The sequence below is a fragment of the Echiichthys vipera genome, assembly GCF_963691815.1.
Source record: "Echiichthys vipera genome assembly, chromosome: 20".
Classification (NCBI taxonomy): domain Eukaryota; kingdom Metazoa; phylum Chordata; class Actinopteri; order Perciformes; family Trachinidae; genus Echiichthys; species Echiichthys vipera.
Genome location: NC_139845.1, coordinates 10,686,318 through 10,706,695, shown reverse-complemented (window position 1 = coordinate 10,706,695; position 20,378 = coordinate 10,686,318). Strand labels below are relative to the sequence as shown.

Here is a 20,378-nt window from a genome sequence, read left to right as displayed (position 1 = left end):
GAAATCCAAGGGGTAGGAAAAGCATTTTCTTTGAGACAGAGTTTACGGAAATGTTAGCCTTTAAATTAACACGTGACAGTTGCGTTGACAATGATATATGACTGCTTAACTACTACACAAACAATCTGTGATTTCTTGAGTTTCACTTTTAAACATCTGCAGTGTCAGCTGAACCGAAACAGCATGGGACCGATTCCTGATATCATAACATGGCAACATTCACTACATCGGCATCATATGTCGAAACTGGTTATTATTGCACTGGAGGCATCAACCCCTGACTTTTCTAGTGTGTGTGCGTGTGCTCGTGCGTGCGTGCGTGTGCGCGTACGTGCGTGCGTGGGTGTTGCTGTTTACTCAACAGTGGTCACTCTTGCATTTCTTACCTCTACAAACACACCCTCAGGATCTGGAGTGGAGTGTCTGTCTCTGATAGTTTGTGTTGTGGCTTTAAAATGATCCTCTAATGGCAAAAATCCAATATCTTGTTAAGAGCGAATCAGTGGCTTCTATACTGTATATTCCCCAAAGGTCATCAAAATCAAATATATGTATTTATATCTTTTAACATAGAATTTATTTTTCTTAAATCACAAGTTAGATCTGGATTTTTCTCATTGGCACTAGGTTTTTTCCATGAATACATTGACATAGCTGCCATGTTCCCACCCCTCTTCTTTCTTCTTACGCGTTCATTTATTTGTTAATATATTCATTGCTGTCCCGCTACCTTTAGCTGCCCTTGAATGAAGCATTTAACCTTTGACTGTGATGCTACTGGGGCGGAACAACTGGTGATCTGGTAAATAAACACTGGTTAGTATTGAACTTCTGAATTACTTTCCTAGGTGGTCAGTCGAGATAAAAGTTGTTCTGCTATAATCGTAAAGGAGGAGATAACAAGAATCAGATGAATTACAGGTGAAGTTCTGAAAGAACTGAGGATCAGATTATTTTCAGATTAAGTGCATTGTTATTGTGAAAATATTTAGTTAACAGTCCCATGTTGTTAAAAATGGTATTTCGATGTCTTTTTAAAAAATGTTGAGGTCCTATATAAATACTGTAAAAGTATGAAAACACTCATTGCACAGAGAAATGCACACAGCCTGTATTCAGAAACTGTGTCTTTAAACAAGCCTTTAGGACAGGGGTCCTGTGGGCCACTGTCCTGCAGGTTTCTCTCTGCTCTAACACACCTGATTCTTATGCTCTGCTCGTTATCAAGCAGCTGAAGCTTGTGAGGGGTTTAATAGTCGTTAGACTCAAGTGTGTTAGAGCAGGGAGAAACCTTAAACATCAGGACTTTGCTTTAGGACTTCTGTAAGGTTGTGATGTCTATATACTATACTTTATTTAGGTAGAAATTGCAGCTACAGTGCTTTTACAGTCATTACCCTGATGCAATGACAGCACAGAGATGCTGAGAACGAAGATGTGGAAGACCGGAAATGCCGACCAATCAGAGCAGACTGGGCTTTTTCAGGAGGGGGACTTAAAGAGACAGGCGCTAAAACGGAGCATTTCAGAAAGAAGGTGAATACAGGTTTATTTAGACAGAAATGACCGTGTGTTTGAACATTACATTTTTGATAAAGCATGTGTGGTAATACAAGTATGAACCTGAAAATGAGCATAATACGGCACCTTTAAAATGATGTGAGGTCATTTTAATTTGGTGCTGACACTGACATAAGAGACACCCCTCACTGTTTCAATATAAAACAAAGAAAAAAGAGCTTAATGTTTGCAGTTGGATTGATTTTAAGGAAAATGCCATCCCTCCCCTATAATATGCAGTAGCGATGATGTTACAACCTGGCCGTGTTTAGTGTTAACATCTAGCTGTGTAAGCAGAGACTGCAGGTTTGTGCTGGGCGATGAGGGCTCCTGTGTCGAGTCATTACAGGTCCCTGCTGCTGTTTCTTTTGGCTTTTCTCCCCGCGTCTGTTTACACAGCCCAGATTAACGTGGCACAGAGTTTTAAATGATACACCAGTTTGTCTGCGGACACAGCGTGTGTGCATGTGTGTACACTCTGTGTACATGTGTATTTCAGTACATTTTTGGTAAAAGTGCACCTAAGTGCTTTTCCTGTCCACATGTGGTCTTGGCTGTGTGTGTTTTGTGTCCCCTGTGTGTGTGTGTGTGTGTTTATTTGTGTCAGCCTAATGTGAGTTTGTGTGTGTTAAAATAGACTGGAGGAGATGGAGAGTTGCTGAACCGAGCTGAACACAAACAAACGTTGTGTATCTCTATACAGACCATCCGTCCTGTAACCAAAAGGTCACCAGTCAACAGACATGCCCTGAAAAAAGTGCCCTTGAGCGAGGCATTGCATTTTTATCTGCTCCTTCAGTGAAAAAAAATGTAAGTCAGAGCATCAGTTACTTGAATGTCTTCATATACATTTGATATGATGTGGAGAAGTGAGTTTAGGTGTACACGTGATGAAATAATATTCAAAACGGAACAGTTACCAGGAAGAGGAAACCATCTGAAACTAAAGTGGGTTTTTTTAGAGAGTGAGGTGTGTGTGTATGTGTGTGTCGGAGAGGAAATGAAAACCAAACTAGGGAGTCGGAGAGAAACTCGTCCTGATATAAGCGTACAAGTTTCACACGTATAAGGATCCACACACAATTCTAATTTGAGTGACCTCAAACACCCACTTTGATAACATAAAGATATGACACTGAAAAAAGCTTTTGTCTCTAGGAAATAAACGGCATGCATCTCATATCATCATGTGCACTCTTACAGTCTGCTTTGTGTTTTTTTTTAACCTACAGCTTCCTCATTAAAATCAACTTCAAAGTGTGCTGTAAAAGTGCAAATTGGCAGCAATAAAGCATTATGAGATAGAGGTTGTGAAAGAGAAACAGAAAAGCAGTTTCGCTGCAGAAAGAAATGAGCATCAAAATTGTTTTTCACTTACGGGGTTAACCTTTAACCTTGTGCTCTTTCCATAAAAGCGAGCAATACATTATAGCATCCAAAGACTACATCCCATCAATCAGGTTGATGAAAGGCATAATAATGTATCTTATCTACAAATGGGTTTTAGTAGCTAACTACAGTTTACAGAATAATGTGGATGTTCAAGACGCTAGTGTTCTGTTAGAGGGAATGTAGGTTCATCCTGTATTTCCTGATATCAAGATACACACTTAACACAGATACACATTATCCAACACACACACACACACACATACAGACACACAAACTAGTTGTAAGCAGGTTCTCTTCAAGTCACAAGTGTCAGAGAATGTCCCTAAACCAACACTCGCTAACTGCAAGAAAAACTAACGTCATTCATTTACTGCAGGTATTTGGTGGTCACATGTGGTTGCTTAAACGCACGCACACGCACACACACACACACACACACATACACACACACACAATCTAGAAACTGATTAATATGGGGTGCGTCGTATGCCAATCTGCATTAAATATGTATTTGTGAGCATGTCTGCAGTATCTGTAGAGTACAGTCTGTATGTGAGATGCTTAGAGGGACATTAGTAACACTGCTTATATCATGTTAAGTGATTAGTGAACTCTTCCAGGTGTGTGTGTGCGTGTGTTGTTGTTTTATGGTCCTGAGAACGTTTAAGATACAATCTGGCCTTGACCAGTAGACTTTGCTATTATAAACATGTTCCTTATTACAGGGGGAGTGACGTGTGTGTGTGTGTGTGTGTGTGTGTGTGTGTGTGTGTGTGTGTGTGTGTGTGTGTGTGTGTGTGTGTGTGTGTGTGTGTGTGTGTGTGTGTGTGTGTGTGTGTGTGTGTGTGTGTGTGTGCGCGTGTGCGTGTGCGCGCGTGTGCGTGTGCGTGCGTGTGCGTGCGCGCGCGTGCCGTGTGTGTGTGTTTCACTATCAGTAATTGCGTCCATTCCATTCTGCAGACAGAGTGCAGTTTGTTTGTCTGATGTGAAACGGTGAGCTCTGTGGTTAATGTAATGATCTTCACATTAGATATATGTGCAGTGTAAGGCTGATCACTTGGAAATGCAAGTTGGCTCTGAAGTGAAAACACACACACACACACACACACACAGGGAAAGCTGTGTAGCTGCTGAGTGGCCTCCTCTGCTGGGCAGTAAAAGCACTCAGTGTAATGTCCAGTGTTTGGAGTGGGCTGCTGTTGTATTGGTTTGGCTATGAATTATTTCACTATGAATTAAACATGGTGGGAATCCAATCTGCTGACGACAAAGACTCCCAATGTTTCCAAAAGCTGCTGACAAAGCTGCGTCTAATCGGCAGTAAAAAGTAATGTTCTTTCTTTCTTTCTGTCTTGGGGATGGTTGAATATTTTCCACAAATCTATCTGGATGTCATGGTGCAGTGTTCTCTTTATTCATAAACATATCAGCACAGTAACATGTCGTTTCACTCTGTAAAATAGCATGTCTTTAGTTATTGGTTCTTTTTGTGATGGAACCCCTCTTTCATCACCCCGGCAACATATTTTCCAGATCTACCTTTGAAAGTGCAACATTAAAGTTTGAGCATCTCAAAAATGTTGTAAATGTTGTAACTCTCCACCACTGGCATTAGGTGTCATATGTTAATAGTATAAAAGTAGCATCAGTAGAATTACAATATGGGGTAACGGATGTGAAAGCCCTAGAAGGAACGAATAACAGGGTTTCTTCCTTCATTCGTTGCTTTTCATCTTTCTTTTCAACTGTTCCTTACACTTTAACACTTCACACAAACACGCACTAAAAAAAACACACACACCTTCAACAGGTTACATCTCCCACCCACCGACCTCTGCACACACAAAGCCTCACCCACACACACTCTCTCTCTCTCTCTCTCTCTCTCTCTCTCTCTCTCTCTCTCTCTCTCTCCCTCCCTCCCTATCTCTCTCTGTCTCTCCCTCACTCTCTCTGTCTCTCCCTCCCTCCCTCCCTCCCTCACTCACTCACTCACTCACTCACTCACTCACTCACTCACTCTCTCTCTGACGCTCGCGGAGAGTCCTGAAAAGCCGCGCTGACAGCTCGCGCGGGTTCAGGTCTCGGACGTTTCTGGAGAAGAAGGTGCACAGCCCCTCGCGCTCAGTCTTGTTATCTGCTGCGACGGCGGGCCGGTTTACCACCGCGTACAGACCTCCAGCCTTCACACACATACAGGAATTACTTTTGTTTGTTTTTGCGGAATTTAAACACGGAGAATACATGTTATTAAAGGGCGCGAGGGTTACTGCCGAAAAAGTGAGTATACTGGACGAAAACCTTACAGAGAAAACTTGAGAAAAGCAACTGTCGTCTAGTCATTTCATATACCAGCGTATGAATACATAGCTAAACTTTAAGCCATCAAATGACAGCTTAATTTCCCCTTAAATCCCTGAACGTAACTTAATACTTCTTACATCTTTACTCTATGGGATGATGGTTTGTCTTAAGAGGCATTTGATCTCCTAGTTTAGCCTAAGTGTTATTAATATGTCTTCACTGACATAGTCCTGGATTTGTTTGCGTTGCATCGTTTAAAAGTGTTGCATTGCACACTAGGCACTAAAGCTCTTAAAAACAGACAGCAATGATTTGTAGACTACAGCAGGAACTCCAACTTGTGGTTTGGTTTTTTGCCAGAGGCTGGCCGACAAACCTGCTGCAAGACACAGACGACACTTACTTTAGCACTTGTGTGGTGCAGGGGGTAATTTCCTTGTAGAGCTGCCAGTCTGCAGAAGTGTGTGTGTGTGTGTGTGTGTGTGTGTGTGTGTGTGTGTGTGTGTGTGTGTGTGTGTGTGTGTGTGTGTGTGTGTGTGTGTGTGTGTGTGTGTGTGTGTGTGTGTGTGTGTGTGTGTGTGTGTGTGTGTGTGTGTGTGTGTGTGTGTGTGTGTGTGTGTGTGTGTGTGTGTGTGTGTGTGTGTGTTGAAGCAGATTATAGGTGTTAATTTTCAGCAGTGGACTTAAAATGTAAACTGTCTGCTGCAGAGATAGAGAGAGAGAGAGACTGGTGGTGTTGGTGGAGGACAACTCTAAATGAGTGGGAGCTTGCTGGTTTCATTCCCTACATGGACTGCTTATGTAAATCAGGCCAAAGGCTGTATGAGAAACACTCAAAATCCCACAACAACAATCCATGAAGCCTAAGAGCCGTTGAGCAAGACATTGAACCAATCTAGTCAGAGACAGCCACAGTACAGTATCTACAGTGTCCAGACAAATGGCTATAGTATCAATCATACACGTTTTTTTTAGACTAGGTAACGCATATAACTGTAGCCGCCAGGCAACAGCAGATCATGTTTTATATAGCATAGCGACAAATACAACCAGGAAGTCAAGTCTGAACCACTGGAAACAGTTTCCCCCTGGGATTATTAAAGTATTTCTGATTCTGATTCTGGAGAGTAAAGCAGACAAACACATTACAGTTTTCATCCAGACTGTGTTTATCCTGATCATGACTTCAAAACTTCTCCAGGTCCCTCAATCAGTAAATCCCGCTCAACAGTGCTTTTAGAAATCAAACTTTTCTAACAATACAAAGCTTTAAAAGATGCAATTTTCTCTTGCAAAAGCATACACAATCAATGGAACTGTAAAGGAATTCACTGACACTTTTACTTACGTTTTTATCAAACCTGCAGAGCGCTGATAAATGAAGAGAACAACTGTTGTTTTGGTTAATACATTGATATAGGCCAGGAGGAAGCATCAGCGTTACCCTGTTTGGCCCTGCACTACAAACATGTCTGATATATGTCATTCTATCCTTGTGTGTATGTGTGTCTATGAGGGAGTGTGTGAGTGGGGGCATTTGAGTTCGTGGTAGTATCAAATGTCTGTCCCAACCACTTTACTGTAATTTGATTGGAATACTGTGTCTTGCTAGCTAGACACCGGGTAGAAACACACTCTGTCTGTTTGACTTTGGAGTATTTTCTTTTTTTACATGTTTATTATTTTTGGGGAATCATGCTTTTATTTAATGTTGACAGTGGATTTACAGACAGGAAATACAGGGACAGAGAGAGGGATATGACATGCAACAACAGCCTGGTTTACGTCAGGCATATCTCCTAACCAGGACCACCAACATCACATATTATAACAACCGGGAAAATGTTAAAAAAAAGTCTGATTGTTTTCGAAACCACTTTTGTGCAATTAAAGCATCTTTCACATCATACTGTAGTAAAAACATATGGTTTTGTCCAGAGCAAAATGAGACAATCTCAGTGTAAATGTGTGCAATCTGTGTTCACCTATCTTTTTTGATACTTTCATTGGGAGTCACCAAAGTTAGACATTTTCAAATGCTTTTTAAAGCAACACAGCTCAATTATTCAGGTATATTCTTTCATGCAAAAACTCTTCCGGTCAAAATAATCAAGATATTTCCTTGAGGTTTGTTTCCTTCAAATTTGCAGTGCATGTCACAGACCTTTTTTACAGTATACATATTGCCTTGTCGTAGCAGGAACAGCACAGATGTTACTATTAACGATGGCTGGTGCATGTCTGTCTGTCTGCCTGCCTGTCTGTGGCCAGATTTTGTCACCCCAATAGTGTCCCAACTGTAGCCATTGCCCTACGGTAGTCATTGCCCTACCACTTTACGCCCCGGCCCAATTTGGCTTCGCGGCTGGTGTGATCCCATCGCAATCTCTAGTTTTCATTGTTTACTCCTGTGCTTTTTTCTACTGTGACATATCTCCCAGGACGAAGGCCACTTCAGTTGTGTTTTAAACTAGCAAATCTACTCAACAAAAGCCTGTAAAGTTTGTTACATCGGGTGATTTTTGTTTGAGGTCAGGTGATATCCTCTACCACTGACTCTACTTGTTTTCTTTTTCAGATGCTGATTCGTTGGTGGAGGTTACAGGGCGGACGCTAGGTCGCAGCTGTCTGCCAAGGCTGACATGGAACGAGAGGGCTCATTTAGGAGGTAAGGACACACACACACACACACACACACACACACACACACACACACACACGCACACACACACATGCATGCACGCACACACACGCACACACATACACACGCACACGCACATGCACACACACACACACACACACACACACACACACACACACGCACATGCACACACACACACACACACACACACACACACGTCAGCCAGCAGGTCTCATTCAGAGAGTTTCACTGCAGCTCCAATACTTTTCTTTTCCTTGGTCTCTCTTTGTCCCAGTCCTTTGGGCCACACAGAGGTAAATGAAAGTGAGAAACACGCACACATACACTCACACACATTCCTGATTGACCTCATTCATTCTTTCATTCATGCAAACATCCCCCTTATCCTCCTTTGTTTAGTAATTAGACCGCAGCATTTCTCACAACTCTTCCTGTTGTTTTAGAGCCAAAACTTCCGGGTTACATCAGCTTTCTTTATTTACATAAATGAATAACCATATCCCTTTTACCATCAGCTGTGAGATTCACCTTTGGACACGTTTTGAAATTCAGTGTTTACAGTTTCTAAATCTTCTGCTTCTCTTTTATGCTCTACAGCATCTATTCTTCAGGAGAAAACGTTACTGAAGTGTTTTTAGATCAAGTTGCAAACGGTAAACACTGCCCCTTTTCTGAGAGAATTCATCCTTACTTTGACGCAAGCCGTTCGTGCGTGCGTGCGTGCGTGCATGCGTGTGTGCGTGTGTGCGTGCGTGCGTGTGTGTATCTGAGCCCAGGCGTCCAGTTTCTCACACTGACCTATTTATGTGAAGTTGAAGATCCAGGTTGACAGACAGACTTAAAAACACAGAGACACACACACACACACACACACACACACACACACACACACACACACACACACACACACACACACACACACACACACACACACACACACACACACACACACACAGACACCTTCTCTCCTCTTCCCTGCCATATTCTTTTACATGCTTCTTATTTTCCATCCTCTTTTTTTCTCTTTCCTACTTTATATCTCTCCCTATCTTAGCTCCTTCTGTTTCCCGTTCTCCTTAGTTTTGTGTTCAAATTAATTTCAATTCTATGCAGTTTAATTCTGTATCTGTTCATTGGGTATGGATCATTGCAAATGTACTGAAAACAAAGAGAGAAAAAAGGGAAATAATTCCACAGAAGATGGCAGTAAACAGCAGACAAAATCAATGGGATGAATAAAGAAATACTGAACAGTGATCAGTGCAACAACAGCTTGAATACAGCTGCTATCTGTCCTGGGCCCTACACAGACAGAAAAAGAGGAGGAGGAGGAAGTGAAATGTGTGTCACCTTTTAATCCGTCCCCTCCCTCTTGGCAGCTCTTGAACCTCAAAGGGTTCCTTTGTTTGCCTGGCACAAAAGCTCACAGGGTCACATGGTCACCGACTGGCACAGACTGGAAAAGGAAGAAAAGAGAGAAGAGGTAGAGAGTAAAAAGTTAAGGTAAAAGAATTTGAAAGAGAGATAAGTGAAACAAGAAATAAATGTGGAAAAGGGCATGTGAAATAGTGAGACAGAAACTCCTTTATCCTTTCTTTCATCCACCTATCGTTCTGTTCAGTGTTACACACATGAAGTGGGAATATGTGGTACCTTTTCAGTTACTGGAGTTGCTGGTTTACTTGTTGGGCAGTAGAGACACTGCAGCAGTATAAAGAACTGGAGTTTGCAGTGTGTAAGTTTATACTTGCCTGTGTATATAAACAGGGCATAATACACAAATACACTGTACATACCTGTAGGAGAGAACATTTTTTTTCATTAACTGTACCTGAAATATTTGGCAGTTTTAGTTTCATTTTCTGTCTCCTGAGTTTCATCTTTCACACTCCATCTTTGTACTTTGTCACTTTTCTTCTGTACTTTCCAGGGCCCTCATCTACCTGGACGTTCCTTCACTGCTAATCGGACCCATCACAAGTACATTCCTAACTTCAGCCCATATTCTAAACTAAAACTAAACCTAAAATTAAAATAAAATAAAAAATCTTACTAGCCTTTTGAAGATGATTTCCCCTTTACTGCACGTCTTCACTATCAAAGTCTAAATCTCAACAGAAATGTACGAGCATATCATTTAGTATTTAGTACACATCTGTGTCGCTGAGCCAATAAGCTTCAAGCATGCTTGCACTAATAATGCTGGTGATTGGCTATCTAGAGGTTACATGTCACAGGCATGCAGGAAAAACACTATGTTACACACAGAGATGGAGCTTATCTGTGTTGTTGTATTTTGAGAGGCTTGACTACAGCGTAACTCACATAGGTTTAAGTAAGCAGCATTGCAGTCAAGGTACTGGTTTCAAAGATTTTTCAAAAAATTACCCAGCCCTTCCTATACACCCCTCCCCACATCTTCATCATGTCTTCATTCTTTACTTCACTCCCTTTTTTTCCTGCCCTGCTCTCACTTTTTATTACCCCCTTCAGCACGTTCAATCGCCCCTTCCTTCCTCCTCGTTCTTCCTCTTTCTTTCTCTCTATCGCCTCATCTTCCTGTCTTATTTTTCATCCTTTCTCCCCCAAGTTTTCTCCTCTCTCCAGTTCTCTATTTACATTTCCTTCCTTCAGATCGACTGACTTTACTCTCCCCCTCCTCACTATCCCTATAATCACTTGTCTCTCCACTGTATGTTTCCAAACCAGTGCATGCTCTTGTGTAAATATGAACAGATGGCTAATAAAAAGTAATCACCCATCAATAAAAGCTAATGGTTTTTTTTTTGCATACAGCACTAGTGCCTCACAGCTGTACCTTTTCCTTACCTTGAGTTGCAACAAATGTTGTTCTGTATTTTATCTGTTTAGTACGGTGCCTTAAATGTTAACATAGCATAGACCACAATCATAAGAAAACACATCCTGCAAGAGAACAGTTTTGAGAGATTTTGGAAGTTTCTGAAACTAAATCCACAGTATGTACATTTCCCCCAACAAAAACATTTTACTTTTGAGGTAAAAAAAGAAATGAAAGTGGAATTGCCCCCACCAGTATCATCCAGTACAACAATGGACTTCTGATTCTGCTTAATATTAATTCTCTCTTTCTGTCTTTTGGATTTGGAGGAGTCTCCACAGCAAGCTGAAGTTGGGCAGCAACTCATCCTCCAGTCTGACCGACCTCTCGCAGGCGAAAACCCCGGGAGGTGGTGGAGGAGGAGGGGATAAGGGAGGAACAACGGGAGGACTGGTTGAGGAGTGCAGCAGGGACAGAGGGACCCAGCAGAGGAGGGCTGGGGCTAATGCCACCTGGAACAGGTTAGTGTGTGTGTGTGTGTGTGAGCCATGGGCCACTGCAAACAGCCTACATGCTACTGACGAATACAGTATGTTTAAATACTGCATACTACAAACTTCATAGTGCATGCTGCGTTCATTGGTTGTATGATGCATGGAACTGTTAAATTGATTTATTCTCCAGTATAGCCAGGCTTTCTGGTTTTGTAAAGCGGAAGTTAATGAGTCATTGTGACCGTTCCAATGATTTGCACTGGGGATACAGTTGGTGAAGTAGACTGGTCCAATGCATACTAGAGATTTCTTTTAACAAATCAGTACAACATCTGGGTATTTTTGGCATACTGCAAAGTCTGCTTTTGTTTGCATACTGTGTACAACATAATGGCCACATCAGTACTTACTGCTCGTATGTAGTAGGTTGTTTCCAATATAGCTGTGGTCTGAAGTGTGAGCCATGTTTGTTTGGTTTTCATATATGGCCGAATGTGAATGTCTTTTTTATTTTTTTGTTTTTTTTGGTCATGCATAAAACCCTACTCAAACTGTCACACCAGTAGTTTTACATTGAATAAACATCACTAGCAGAAAGCTCGGTTGGGGCTGTCATTCATGCTGTGAATACATGCAAACACACACGCATCTACATAAGCATCAACCCCTACTCTCTCTCTGCCCTGAGGGTCCATCATCCATCTCCTTTTTATCTCTATCCATCCTTGTCTTTTCGTCTCATTCTGCCTCATAGAGTCTTTTCTTCTTTGCACCCCTCTCTCCCTCTCCCCCTCTCCTTTCTCTGGTTATTTTTATGGTGTTTCAGCTGTATTTGACATTAGACAGTAGATAGTGGAAAGCAGGAGAGCTTGGTTTGCCCAGGGGGTTGGAGGTGGAGTTTTGCATGAAGTGAAATAAGTTGATGCCCTCTTCCTGAATTTTCAAATTTCCGTCTCCTTTTTGTTTACCGTGTTATTTTGTTCATGCTTCAGATTGTATTGCTTTTAACCCAGATTCACAGTTTGCACAAGTATATTTTTAATCATTTATTTTAGGAAAGTCTACAAGAAATCTTAGTTTGATGGAATTTAATTACAAAACGATGTATTTATCAGTATGAAATATTGCCACATGCAGCAGCTTGTCATGTAGCGATCTTGCATATTGTTGAGTAATTGAATATTTTTCTACTTGTAAATAAGTGTCCTCTCAATACTTCTGTGTGTGTTTCCTCTCAGCATCCACAACGCAGTGATATCAGTCTTCCAGAGGAAGGATCTGGGAGAAAATGAGCTCTACACTCTGAATGAAGGTGTCAGGTTAGCCTTCTATCTCTTTGTGTTTTATTTGCCTGTTTTTCTGACTCTCTCTCAATTTCACCCAAGCACGGCAAATCTTGAGCTTGAGCTGGTTTGTATTTTAGGAAGAAATTTGACTAAATTATAGTGTTTTACCATGTAATTTCCCACCTTCCCTTGCTCCTTAAACACAATGGCAGCTTCAGCATGCTAAATTTAGTCTTTACTGACACATTATGACATGCACAGTAACAGTTTTGGTTGTTGCATCACCTTCAAGTTTAACAAAATTAAAGCTTATCATTACATTGTAGAAACAAGGTGTGACAAAGATTAGATAAAGATTAAAGGTCACGTTTTCTCTTCCTGTGTGAGCTGTCATACTAATCTCTATGTGTGTTAACAGTGGAAAATCCTGTTGTTGAAATGTTCACATGTTACTGAAGCCTTTAGTTTTCATTGTGAACAACATCTTTTCTCATTTCCGGAGTCTGCTGCTGTTTAAACACCGCGGCTTTCCAGTGCACGAGAACTAATTAGTTTTTGCTCATGCATAGGAGGTATTAGTGGTGTGTATGCATACAGTATGTGTGTACTCATATGCACTCTTAATTTTGTGCAGGCAGCTGCTGAAGACGGAGCTGGGCTCCTTCTTCACTGAGTACCTTCAGAACCAGCTGCTCACTAAAGGCATGGTGATACTGAGAGACAAGATCCGCTTCTATGAAGGTAAGCAAAATACTACAACAGGATGTAAGCAGTGCAAAAACTACTACTACTACTGCCCTATATTTTTTAATTTCACTTTGTTATTAACTAACAGTGCCTATTGGCTTTGGTGAGTAGTGTTTACAGATCCAGTTAATCCTTTCAGGGAAAATAAACAGAGAAATGATTACGTTTTTTTTCTAGCATAGAGAAATAATAATTGACTAAAATATCGGATGCTAAGTTAACCCTTGAACTATTAGTTTTGAATTGTCAGAACATGGTTTTATCTCTGCACGATCACTCTTCATGAAGGACATTGTTCTGCAGTACACACCTATATGTGGTGTGGGAAAGACCACTTTCTGGATGAGGGACTCCAGACAAAGGCAGTCGTCTGTCACACCTTTAGATTCATGGACTCCACAAACGCACACGCACGCACGCACGCACACACACACACACACACACATACACACATACAGTCAGAGTGAGAGCGAGTCATTTAAAAGGTGGGAACAAGACACTGAATCATTTTGTTCTCTCTGTTGTGGTAAATGTGTGACCTTGAAATGATAACACAAACACACACTGACTATGACAGATTTTTAATGCTGTCGTCACAGCAACCAGACAGGAAGTGATGCTTTAAGCCAATTCCACAACTTCCCGTCAGTGAGAAACTTTAAGATAAGACAAACTACTGCGGCACAGTGACTCACAGAGCCTGTGTGTGTGTGTGTGTGTGTGTGTGTGTGTGTGTGTGTGTGTGTGTGTGTGTGTGTGTGTGTGTGTGTGTGTGTGTGTGTGTGTGTGTGTGTGTGTGTGTGTGTGTGTGTGTGTGTGTGTGTGTGTGTGTGTGTGTGTGTGTGTGTGTGTGTGTGTGTGTGTGTGTGTGTGTGTGTGTGTGTGTGTGTGTGTGTGTGTGTGTGTGTGTGTGTGTGTGTGTGTGTGTGTGTGTGCGTGCGTGCGTATGCGTGCACCATTACAAACTTGTACTATAGGTTTTGCATGGCATAAGAACACCAACAACCACTGCAATGTGAACAAATCACACACAGTTCTCAGATAAGATGAGTTCGAGATTTTTTCTAAAATATTGTAGCACATTATCTCTTGTTGGCCAAGACAGTCTTGTTCCTGTAAATTCTTTGACTTTGTTGTGATTGGTTGTTTGTCTTCATGCTTGTGTGTCATAGGTCAGAAATTGCTGGACTCCCTGGCGGACACATGGGACTTCTTCTTTTGTGATGTTCTGTCCATGCTGCAAGCCATCTTCTATCCTGTACAGGTACACACACAAAAGCCATACACACGTTTACTGTTTACTTACAAAACTGCTTTGACGTGTCTGTGTGTGTGTGTGTTTTTGTTTCTTTGTGTGTGTGTGTCCTCAGGGAAAGGAGCCATCAGTGCGTCAGCTGGCTCTCATCCACTTCAGGAATATCATCACCCTCAACCTCAAACTGGACGAAGCCCTGTCTCGGCCCAGAGCCAGAGTTCCTCCTTCTATCATACAGATGCTGCTAATACTGCAGGTCCACACACACTTTCTTTATCTTTATTTTTATCATGCTACCTCCTCACACACACAGTTTGCACCGGCAAACATCCCTGACTGTTGTAGGGTGAGGGAAGAGGGTAAGTGACAACAGATGGAGGATCAGAGGGTACAGAGAGCTGTTGACTTTTTTCTTGCAAAGGGATCTCACAGGAAGTAAACTCAGTGTGAACGCAGAGCGCAGTCGTCTTCCCATGACCACTCTGTACCCTGTGCGCCCCGCCTCTGTCTGTTTGTGTCGATGTTTGTCTGCGTGAATTATCCGTGTTTACACTGTCCTTTCAGACCCTTATGTCCTCACAGAAACAAAAAAAGTCAGCCAAGTCAATTGTGACTTGTGATTCAGCACTGATAAGCAAATAAGCGATGGGTCAAGGGAACGCGTAAAATCTTTGTTTCATCTGCTAAGTGATGAGAGCACAGACATGCACGTGTCTCATCTGGATCATTTGCTTCAGTTCATAAAAATATCAAAATAAACTGTTGTAGTAGAAACACAAAATAGTGTTATGTATGAACCTGAAAATGAGCACAATATGTCCCTTTAAGAGGCTGCTAGTTTCACAAATTCACACCAGCTTTATTAATTGACTGTGCTTTCAGTCATTATAGATCATATCCACGTTTTACTAAGGACACCAAGGCAGTGTTTGTTGACTTCAATGACGGGTTGCTATGTAATTAACTAGGAAAGAAAGAAACGAAATTGGGCTACACAAAATGTTTTTGGTCTTTTCTCGTTTTTATTCTTCACGATATCCACAATGTTATTCACAATTATGCAGGTTTAGTTTATCCAAAACAGCCCTAGAGAAATTAGATGGCTGCGAATTTAGAAACGTACATTTCTCCGGACAAAGCTAGCCATTTATTGGTCAGATGTAAAATGTGGCTCAGGGAGTGAATGCAAGTTGATTTAATATGTTCTCAAGTGTGTCTGGGAGCATGAAGTGTGCGTCGGTTTCTTTGCGGACGCCATTGCAGTGACTTATTGACTCAAATCTGCTGCTTCCAGACTCAGGCTTAGGGAGGGCAAAACAGCAAGCCACAGGAAGGTATGAAGAGTTTACATGATAAAAGAATATAAAACAGAAAATATTTATTTCCCTGATTTATCCACTGTGTACAGACTTATATTGCAGAGTCATTTTAATTGGTCTGTTTCTCTTTGCCCTAAATGACTATCAGATCAACAGGTAGAGTCTAGAGACTGAGTGGCAGAGAGATAAAATTCAGCACTGAATGTTGGCTGTTTTTCACAACTTCTTGTTTCATCTGTTAGTAATTTCCCTTTCGTCCTGTGACGCCAATTCAACAGTCTCGTCTATTTATGTGGTTTGTTTCTGTGCTGCGGTTTTGATGCATAAGCTCAGTGATTCAGAAGACTGAAACTTGATTGATCTTTTCCTTTGTAATGTAAAGACTGTAACAAGTAAGGTCTGGGCCCACATGCATCCAACCCCTCAGTCTGAAAAGTGTGGAGGCGACTCAAACTGAACCCAACTTTTATGCAAACAAAGAGCCTGAATCTTTCAAACAGAAGAGTTCTTGTTTATTATTCTTCATGGTTCTGATTTTCGTTGAACAGCGTCATATTGATTCACACAGATTATGAGTGTAATTGGTTTGCCGAACTTCTAAAAAACACATTAACATCAAACGCAGTGCGGTTGAGCCTCGCTGCAAAACTGTAATGTGTTTCCTGGTGACAGTGCAGAAACGATCACCATGACAGCAAGAAGACCCATCTTCAATGAAGGCATGCAAAGCTGCAAGCTTCCCTTCATGGGGAGAAACATTGTCTTTATTACCATTACATCGAGACCCAAATCTGCCTCATACTCCTTTTAAAGCTGCTTTAATCAATATTTTTATATCAACAATGGATCATAGGACAATGCAATGGGAAAGAAGTCACTTGTAATGACGAATCCACCATTGTTTATCACATAAAACAAATAGTCAGAGAGAAAGAAAGAAAGAGAGAAATTGCTTGATTAATTACATTTGAACTTAACCTTCAAAGCCCAAAGCCTTGCATTGAAATGGCTTGACCTGAAACCCAACATTTTAGGGGACCTCTTAGGTGAGTGTCAAGTAGCAGAACTATACTTTTTATACAAGATTAGGACCAAATTCACTTAACACTGTCACGCTGCTTAACATGTTGTCTTCCAGCCGGGTCTTATTGTCAACAATTACCCCATTATATGTTGTAAACAATATTAAAATCCAGCTATCTTCTCAGAGACCTTTGATTCTACTCACAGTAACCTGCAGAGTGTGTGTGATAAAATCACAGAAAGGCAAATGGAGCTTTCTTTCTCATTTTTCTCCTGGAAATTCTTTTTCATGGCTTTTAAAGTTTCCATTACCAACTGCCAACAAGCAGCAATTACTGGCTAACACAAACTACTGTGTGTGTGTGTGTGTGTGTGTGTGTGTGTGTGTGTGTGTGTGTGTGTGTGTGTGTGTGTGTGTGTGTGTGTGTGTGTGTGTGTGTGTGTGTGTGTGTGTGTGTGTGTGTGTGTGTGTGTGTGTGTGTGTGTGTGTGTGTGTGTGTGTGTGTGTGTGTGTGTGTGTGTGTGTGTGTGTGTGTGTGTGTGTGTGTGATGCAGGGAGTCCATGAATCTAAAGGTGTAACAGACGACTACCTTCGTCTGGAGTCCCTCATCCAGAAAGTGGTCTCTCCCTACCTCGGGACTCATGGGTTATATTCCAGAGATGGATCTTCCAATTTGCACTGCTCCTCCTGCCTATTAGGTATGTGTGTGTGAGTGAGTATGATACAGATAGAAGTGTTTAAAAGGTTACAACTGCGATGATCCCTTATGTTTGTGTTCTTTTGCACTCTGTGGCGTAAGAGTGTTTTCAATTAGAAATAAATCAATATTCTAAAGCAATTTTTTTCTACTTCTCACTCTCCCTTTCTCTCTCTGCAGAAAAGCGTCTGCAGGGCTCCTGGCCCTCTAAACCAGGCAACGTCCCCACCTCCAAGAATGCAGTGGTACGCTCTAAGAGCTATAACGTTCCCATGCTGACCCCTGTGGTGGAGTATGACGTTGACTCTGCCACGGGAGGTGGCACAGGCATCAGACGTCACTCCGTCTCTGAGATGACTTCCTGCTTGGAGGAGAGCACCTCTTTGACTGAATCCACAACCACTGCCACCAACAACACCAGCAACACCAACACCAGCACAGACAGCCTTGGCAACCACTCTCCAGCATCCACAGCCTCTGCTGCACTTTCAGGTATGGTTACGACGGTAATAAAAAACATAACAAATTATTGACAGAAAAAAAATTCTAAATCACAACTATACTATATATAGTTAGAAAGTGCCGCTACAGGGCTGTTAAAAGTAATTTATTGGCTGAAATGACTATGCAGAGATGCCACTGGTATATTCACACAGACTGTATGAGAAAAAGAATGTGTTTAATGTGTATTAACCTGAGAATGAGCATAATATGGGACCTTTAAAGTGCCTGAAATTATTTTAATAGAGTGAACTGTCTCAAGGTGTCAAAAAGCTGTGTGGGTTGAGGCCAAAACCTTGAGAAAACACAGAATCTTCTTCTTCTCTCAGTAAATATTTATAATTACTGCTGTCACAAACCTGCAAAGAACTAACGTTACGGTACTCTCCACAGGAAGGACTAAGAGTTGTGATGACATTTAACACACTGATAGTTAATTTGTTGAACTCTGAAACTTCTACTGTCCTCTGTACAGACACTGCGTCCCCCAGCCAGGACCATCGGCCCGAGGGCGCAGACAGTCCTGCAGGTCTCCATCCTATCCAGTCACAGCATCCATCCCCTTGCATCCTCCCAGAGCCTTCCCCGGGCGAGGACACACACTGCACAGGCTCGCTGGTGTCAGACTCCTCGATGTCCTCCAGAGTGCTGGCTCAAGACACGAGCTCAGGTCCAAGTCCTTCATCCAGTCCGGAGATCATGACAGACCACGTCCTAGAGTCTTTGGACTCGGAGCCGGAGCACGATGGCATCTTTCTGGACTTCTCGCGACGGCGTTCCGGATCATCGGATGCACAGCAGACAGAGTGTGGCGTGGCACATACACATGTCTCAGGAGATACACACTGACATTCCTTCCACCCTGTGACAGTTCCTGTTCTTCTATGGGGACTCTAGATCATCAGGGACCCTCTCAAACTTAATTATTTTTTTAGAAGACGTGTTCACCCATTCCTAGATAAAAGTCTGACCTCATGCTGTGTGGTAAAAGTATCAATTTGGCAAAGTGTATGAATCCAGCTGGAAACATCAGCACTGGCCTCTCTGGGAAGCTACAAACACAGAAATCACTCCTCTGTCAGAGGTGATTTTTCCCGTTTTTTTCTTAGAAATGAAAACATAGAGCCGATGATGTTAACACACCCCAGGGGCAGGTGCACTTGCAGAAAACTAAAAATGTTTTACCGTTGTGAAATACCTCTTTGAGAATAGGACTATTGAATAGCTTTGGCTGTTGAATTCAAACTTTTTTTAACACTTCGGATGTAAAAGAAACCCTCCCGTTTGGCCAGTGATGCTTCTATATTGTTTGATGAACTTCAACTTATTTTATTAATTGATGATTTAAATATTCTTTGCACTCAGTCTCGCACTGAATCAAAGTCTAAGCCCGTGTCACTAGTTTTATTGAGAGATGTATTTATAAAGCCGTTCAAGAGAAGAAGGCACTCAAAATAGTTCCAATGTATCTCAAATCTTTTGATTTTAAGCCTTATTTACACAAGATCAGTGACACATTTCACATTCCATTGTTTTTTGCTGCTTTGATGTTTGATCCATTCTTCATGGTACCTTCAAAATAAAAACTATTCCCATTGCTAAATGAGTCAGTTTAAGTTTAGAGCAGTACAGATTTAGGCGTATGGAATGCATTATCATAGTAGTAAAGGTATAGTACTTTCCAAACCATTTCAATGACAACTAATAAATTAATAAATTCACTTTGTGCAGTTTGCTAAGAGGATAACAGCCTTCTTCTTCCAAATACTGGACGTATTCAACTGTTTTTAAACCTTGGTCCTCTTCCTGCCAAATCCAATTTGTCACTGAAAGTCGCCTCTGCGTTACCTCAGAGGATGTGTGGGTCAGTTAGTCTTTTCAATCAAGTAAATATTAGGGGGCTTTTTCATATGAAGACGTTTTAGTCAAAATCTAACTTAACTGTTAGTGGTGTTGACAAATGCCTCTGAGGGGACCAGGAAATAGGTTTAATTTGGGTATTTAAAATAGTTTCAGATGTTAATCAAAGACAATATTTTCACAGGTACGTACATGGCTTTCCCCACTGCTGATTCTCAAACTTGAAGTATATTTTAGCCGCAGACTCGCATCTTATCTCAGCTCTTCACAGTCCACTTAAAAAAGCAGAAAGCCATGTGGAAGGACTCTTGTCAGGCGACTGCAGTATGCTTTCCTCAAGTCTTTCTAAACAGGAACAAACAACCTTTGAATTGAGTTTTCCTTGTTTACACATGTGGCAGAAAATCACATCAATGCCACAAACACTTTGTATAATGAATGCAGCATTTAAAGAATGTGCACTGATAAATCAAGAG

The 20,378-nt window shown here is 41.5% G+C and overlaps 1 protein-coding gene across 1 annotated transcript; it reads left to right on the top strand.

Annotated features, from left to right (window-relative positions):
- The first annotated feature begins 5,005 nt into the window (after nt 1-5,005).
- On the top strand, nt 5,006-19,548 carry LOC310962902 (proline-rich protein 5-like). Its single transcript, XM_083935512.1, has 10 exons — nt 5,006-5,232; nt 7,835-7,924; nt 11,048-11,239; nt 12,451-12,531; nt 13,133-13,239; nt 14,418-14,509; nt 14,616-14,756; nt 17,398-17,542; nt 17,722-18,033; nt 18,518-19,548. Exons 2-10 carry the CDS (start codon nt 7,899-7,901, stop codon nt 18,889-18,891), a joined length of 1,470 nt encoding a protein of 489 aa, XP_083791638.1. The 5' UTR covers nt 5,006-5,232; nt 7,835-7,898; the 3' UTR covers nt 18,892-19,548.
- The last annotated feature ends 830 nt before the right edge of the window (nt 19,549-20,378 follow it).

Bases quoted from the DNA above. Each gene is read 5' to 3' on its own strand.
- LOC310962902 (XM_083935512.1), top strand. From the start codon at position 7,899: ATGGAACGAGAGGGCTCATTTAGGAG. The intron at 12,532-13,132 runs GTTAGCCTTCTA...AATTTTGTGCAG, and splicing joins ACTCTGAATGAAGGTGTCAG to GCAGCTGCTGAAGACGGAGC. The intron at 17,543-17,721 runs GTATGTGTGTGT...CTCTCTCTGCAG, and splicing joins CTGCTCCTCCTGCCTATTAG to AAAAGCGTCTGCAGGGCTCC.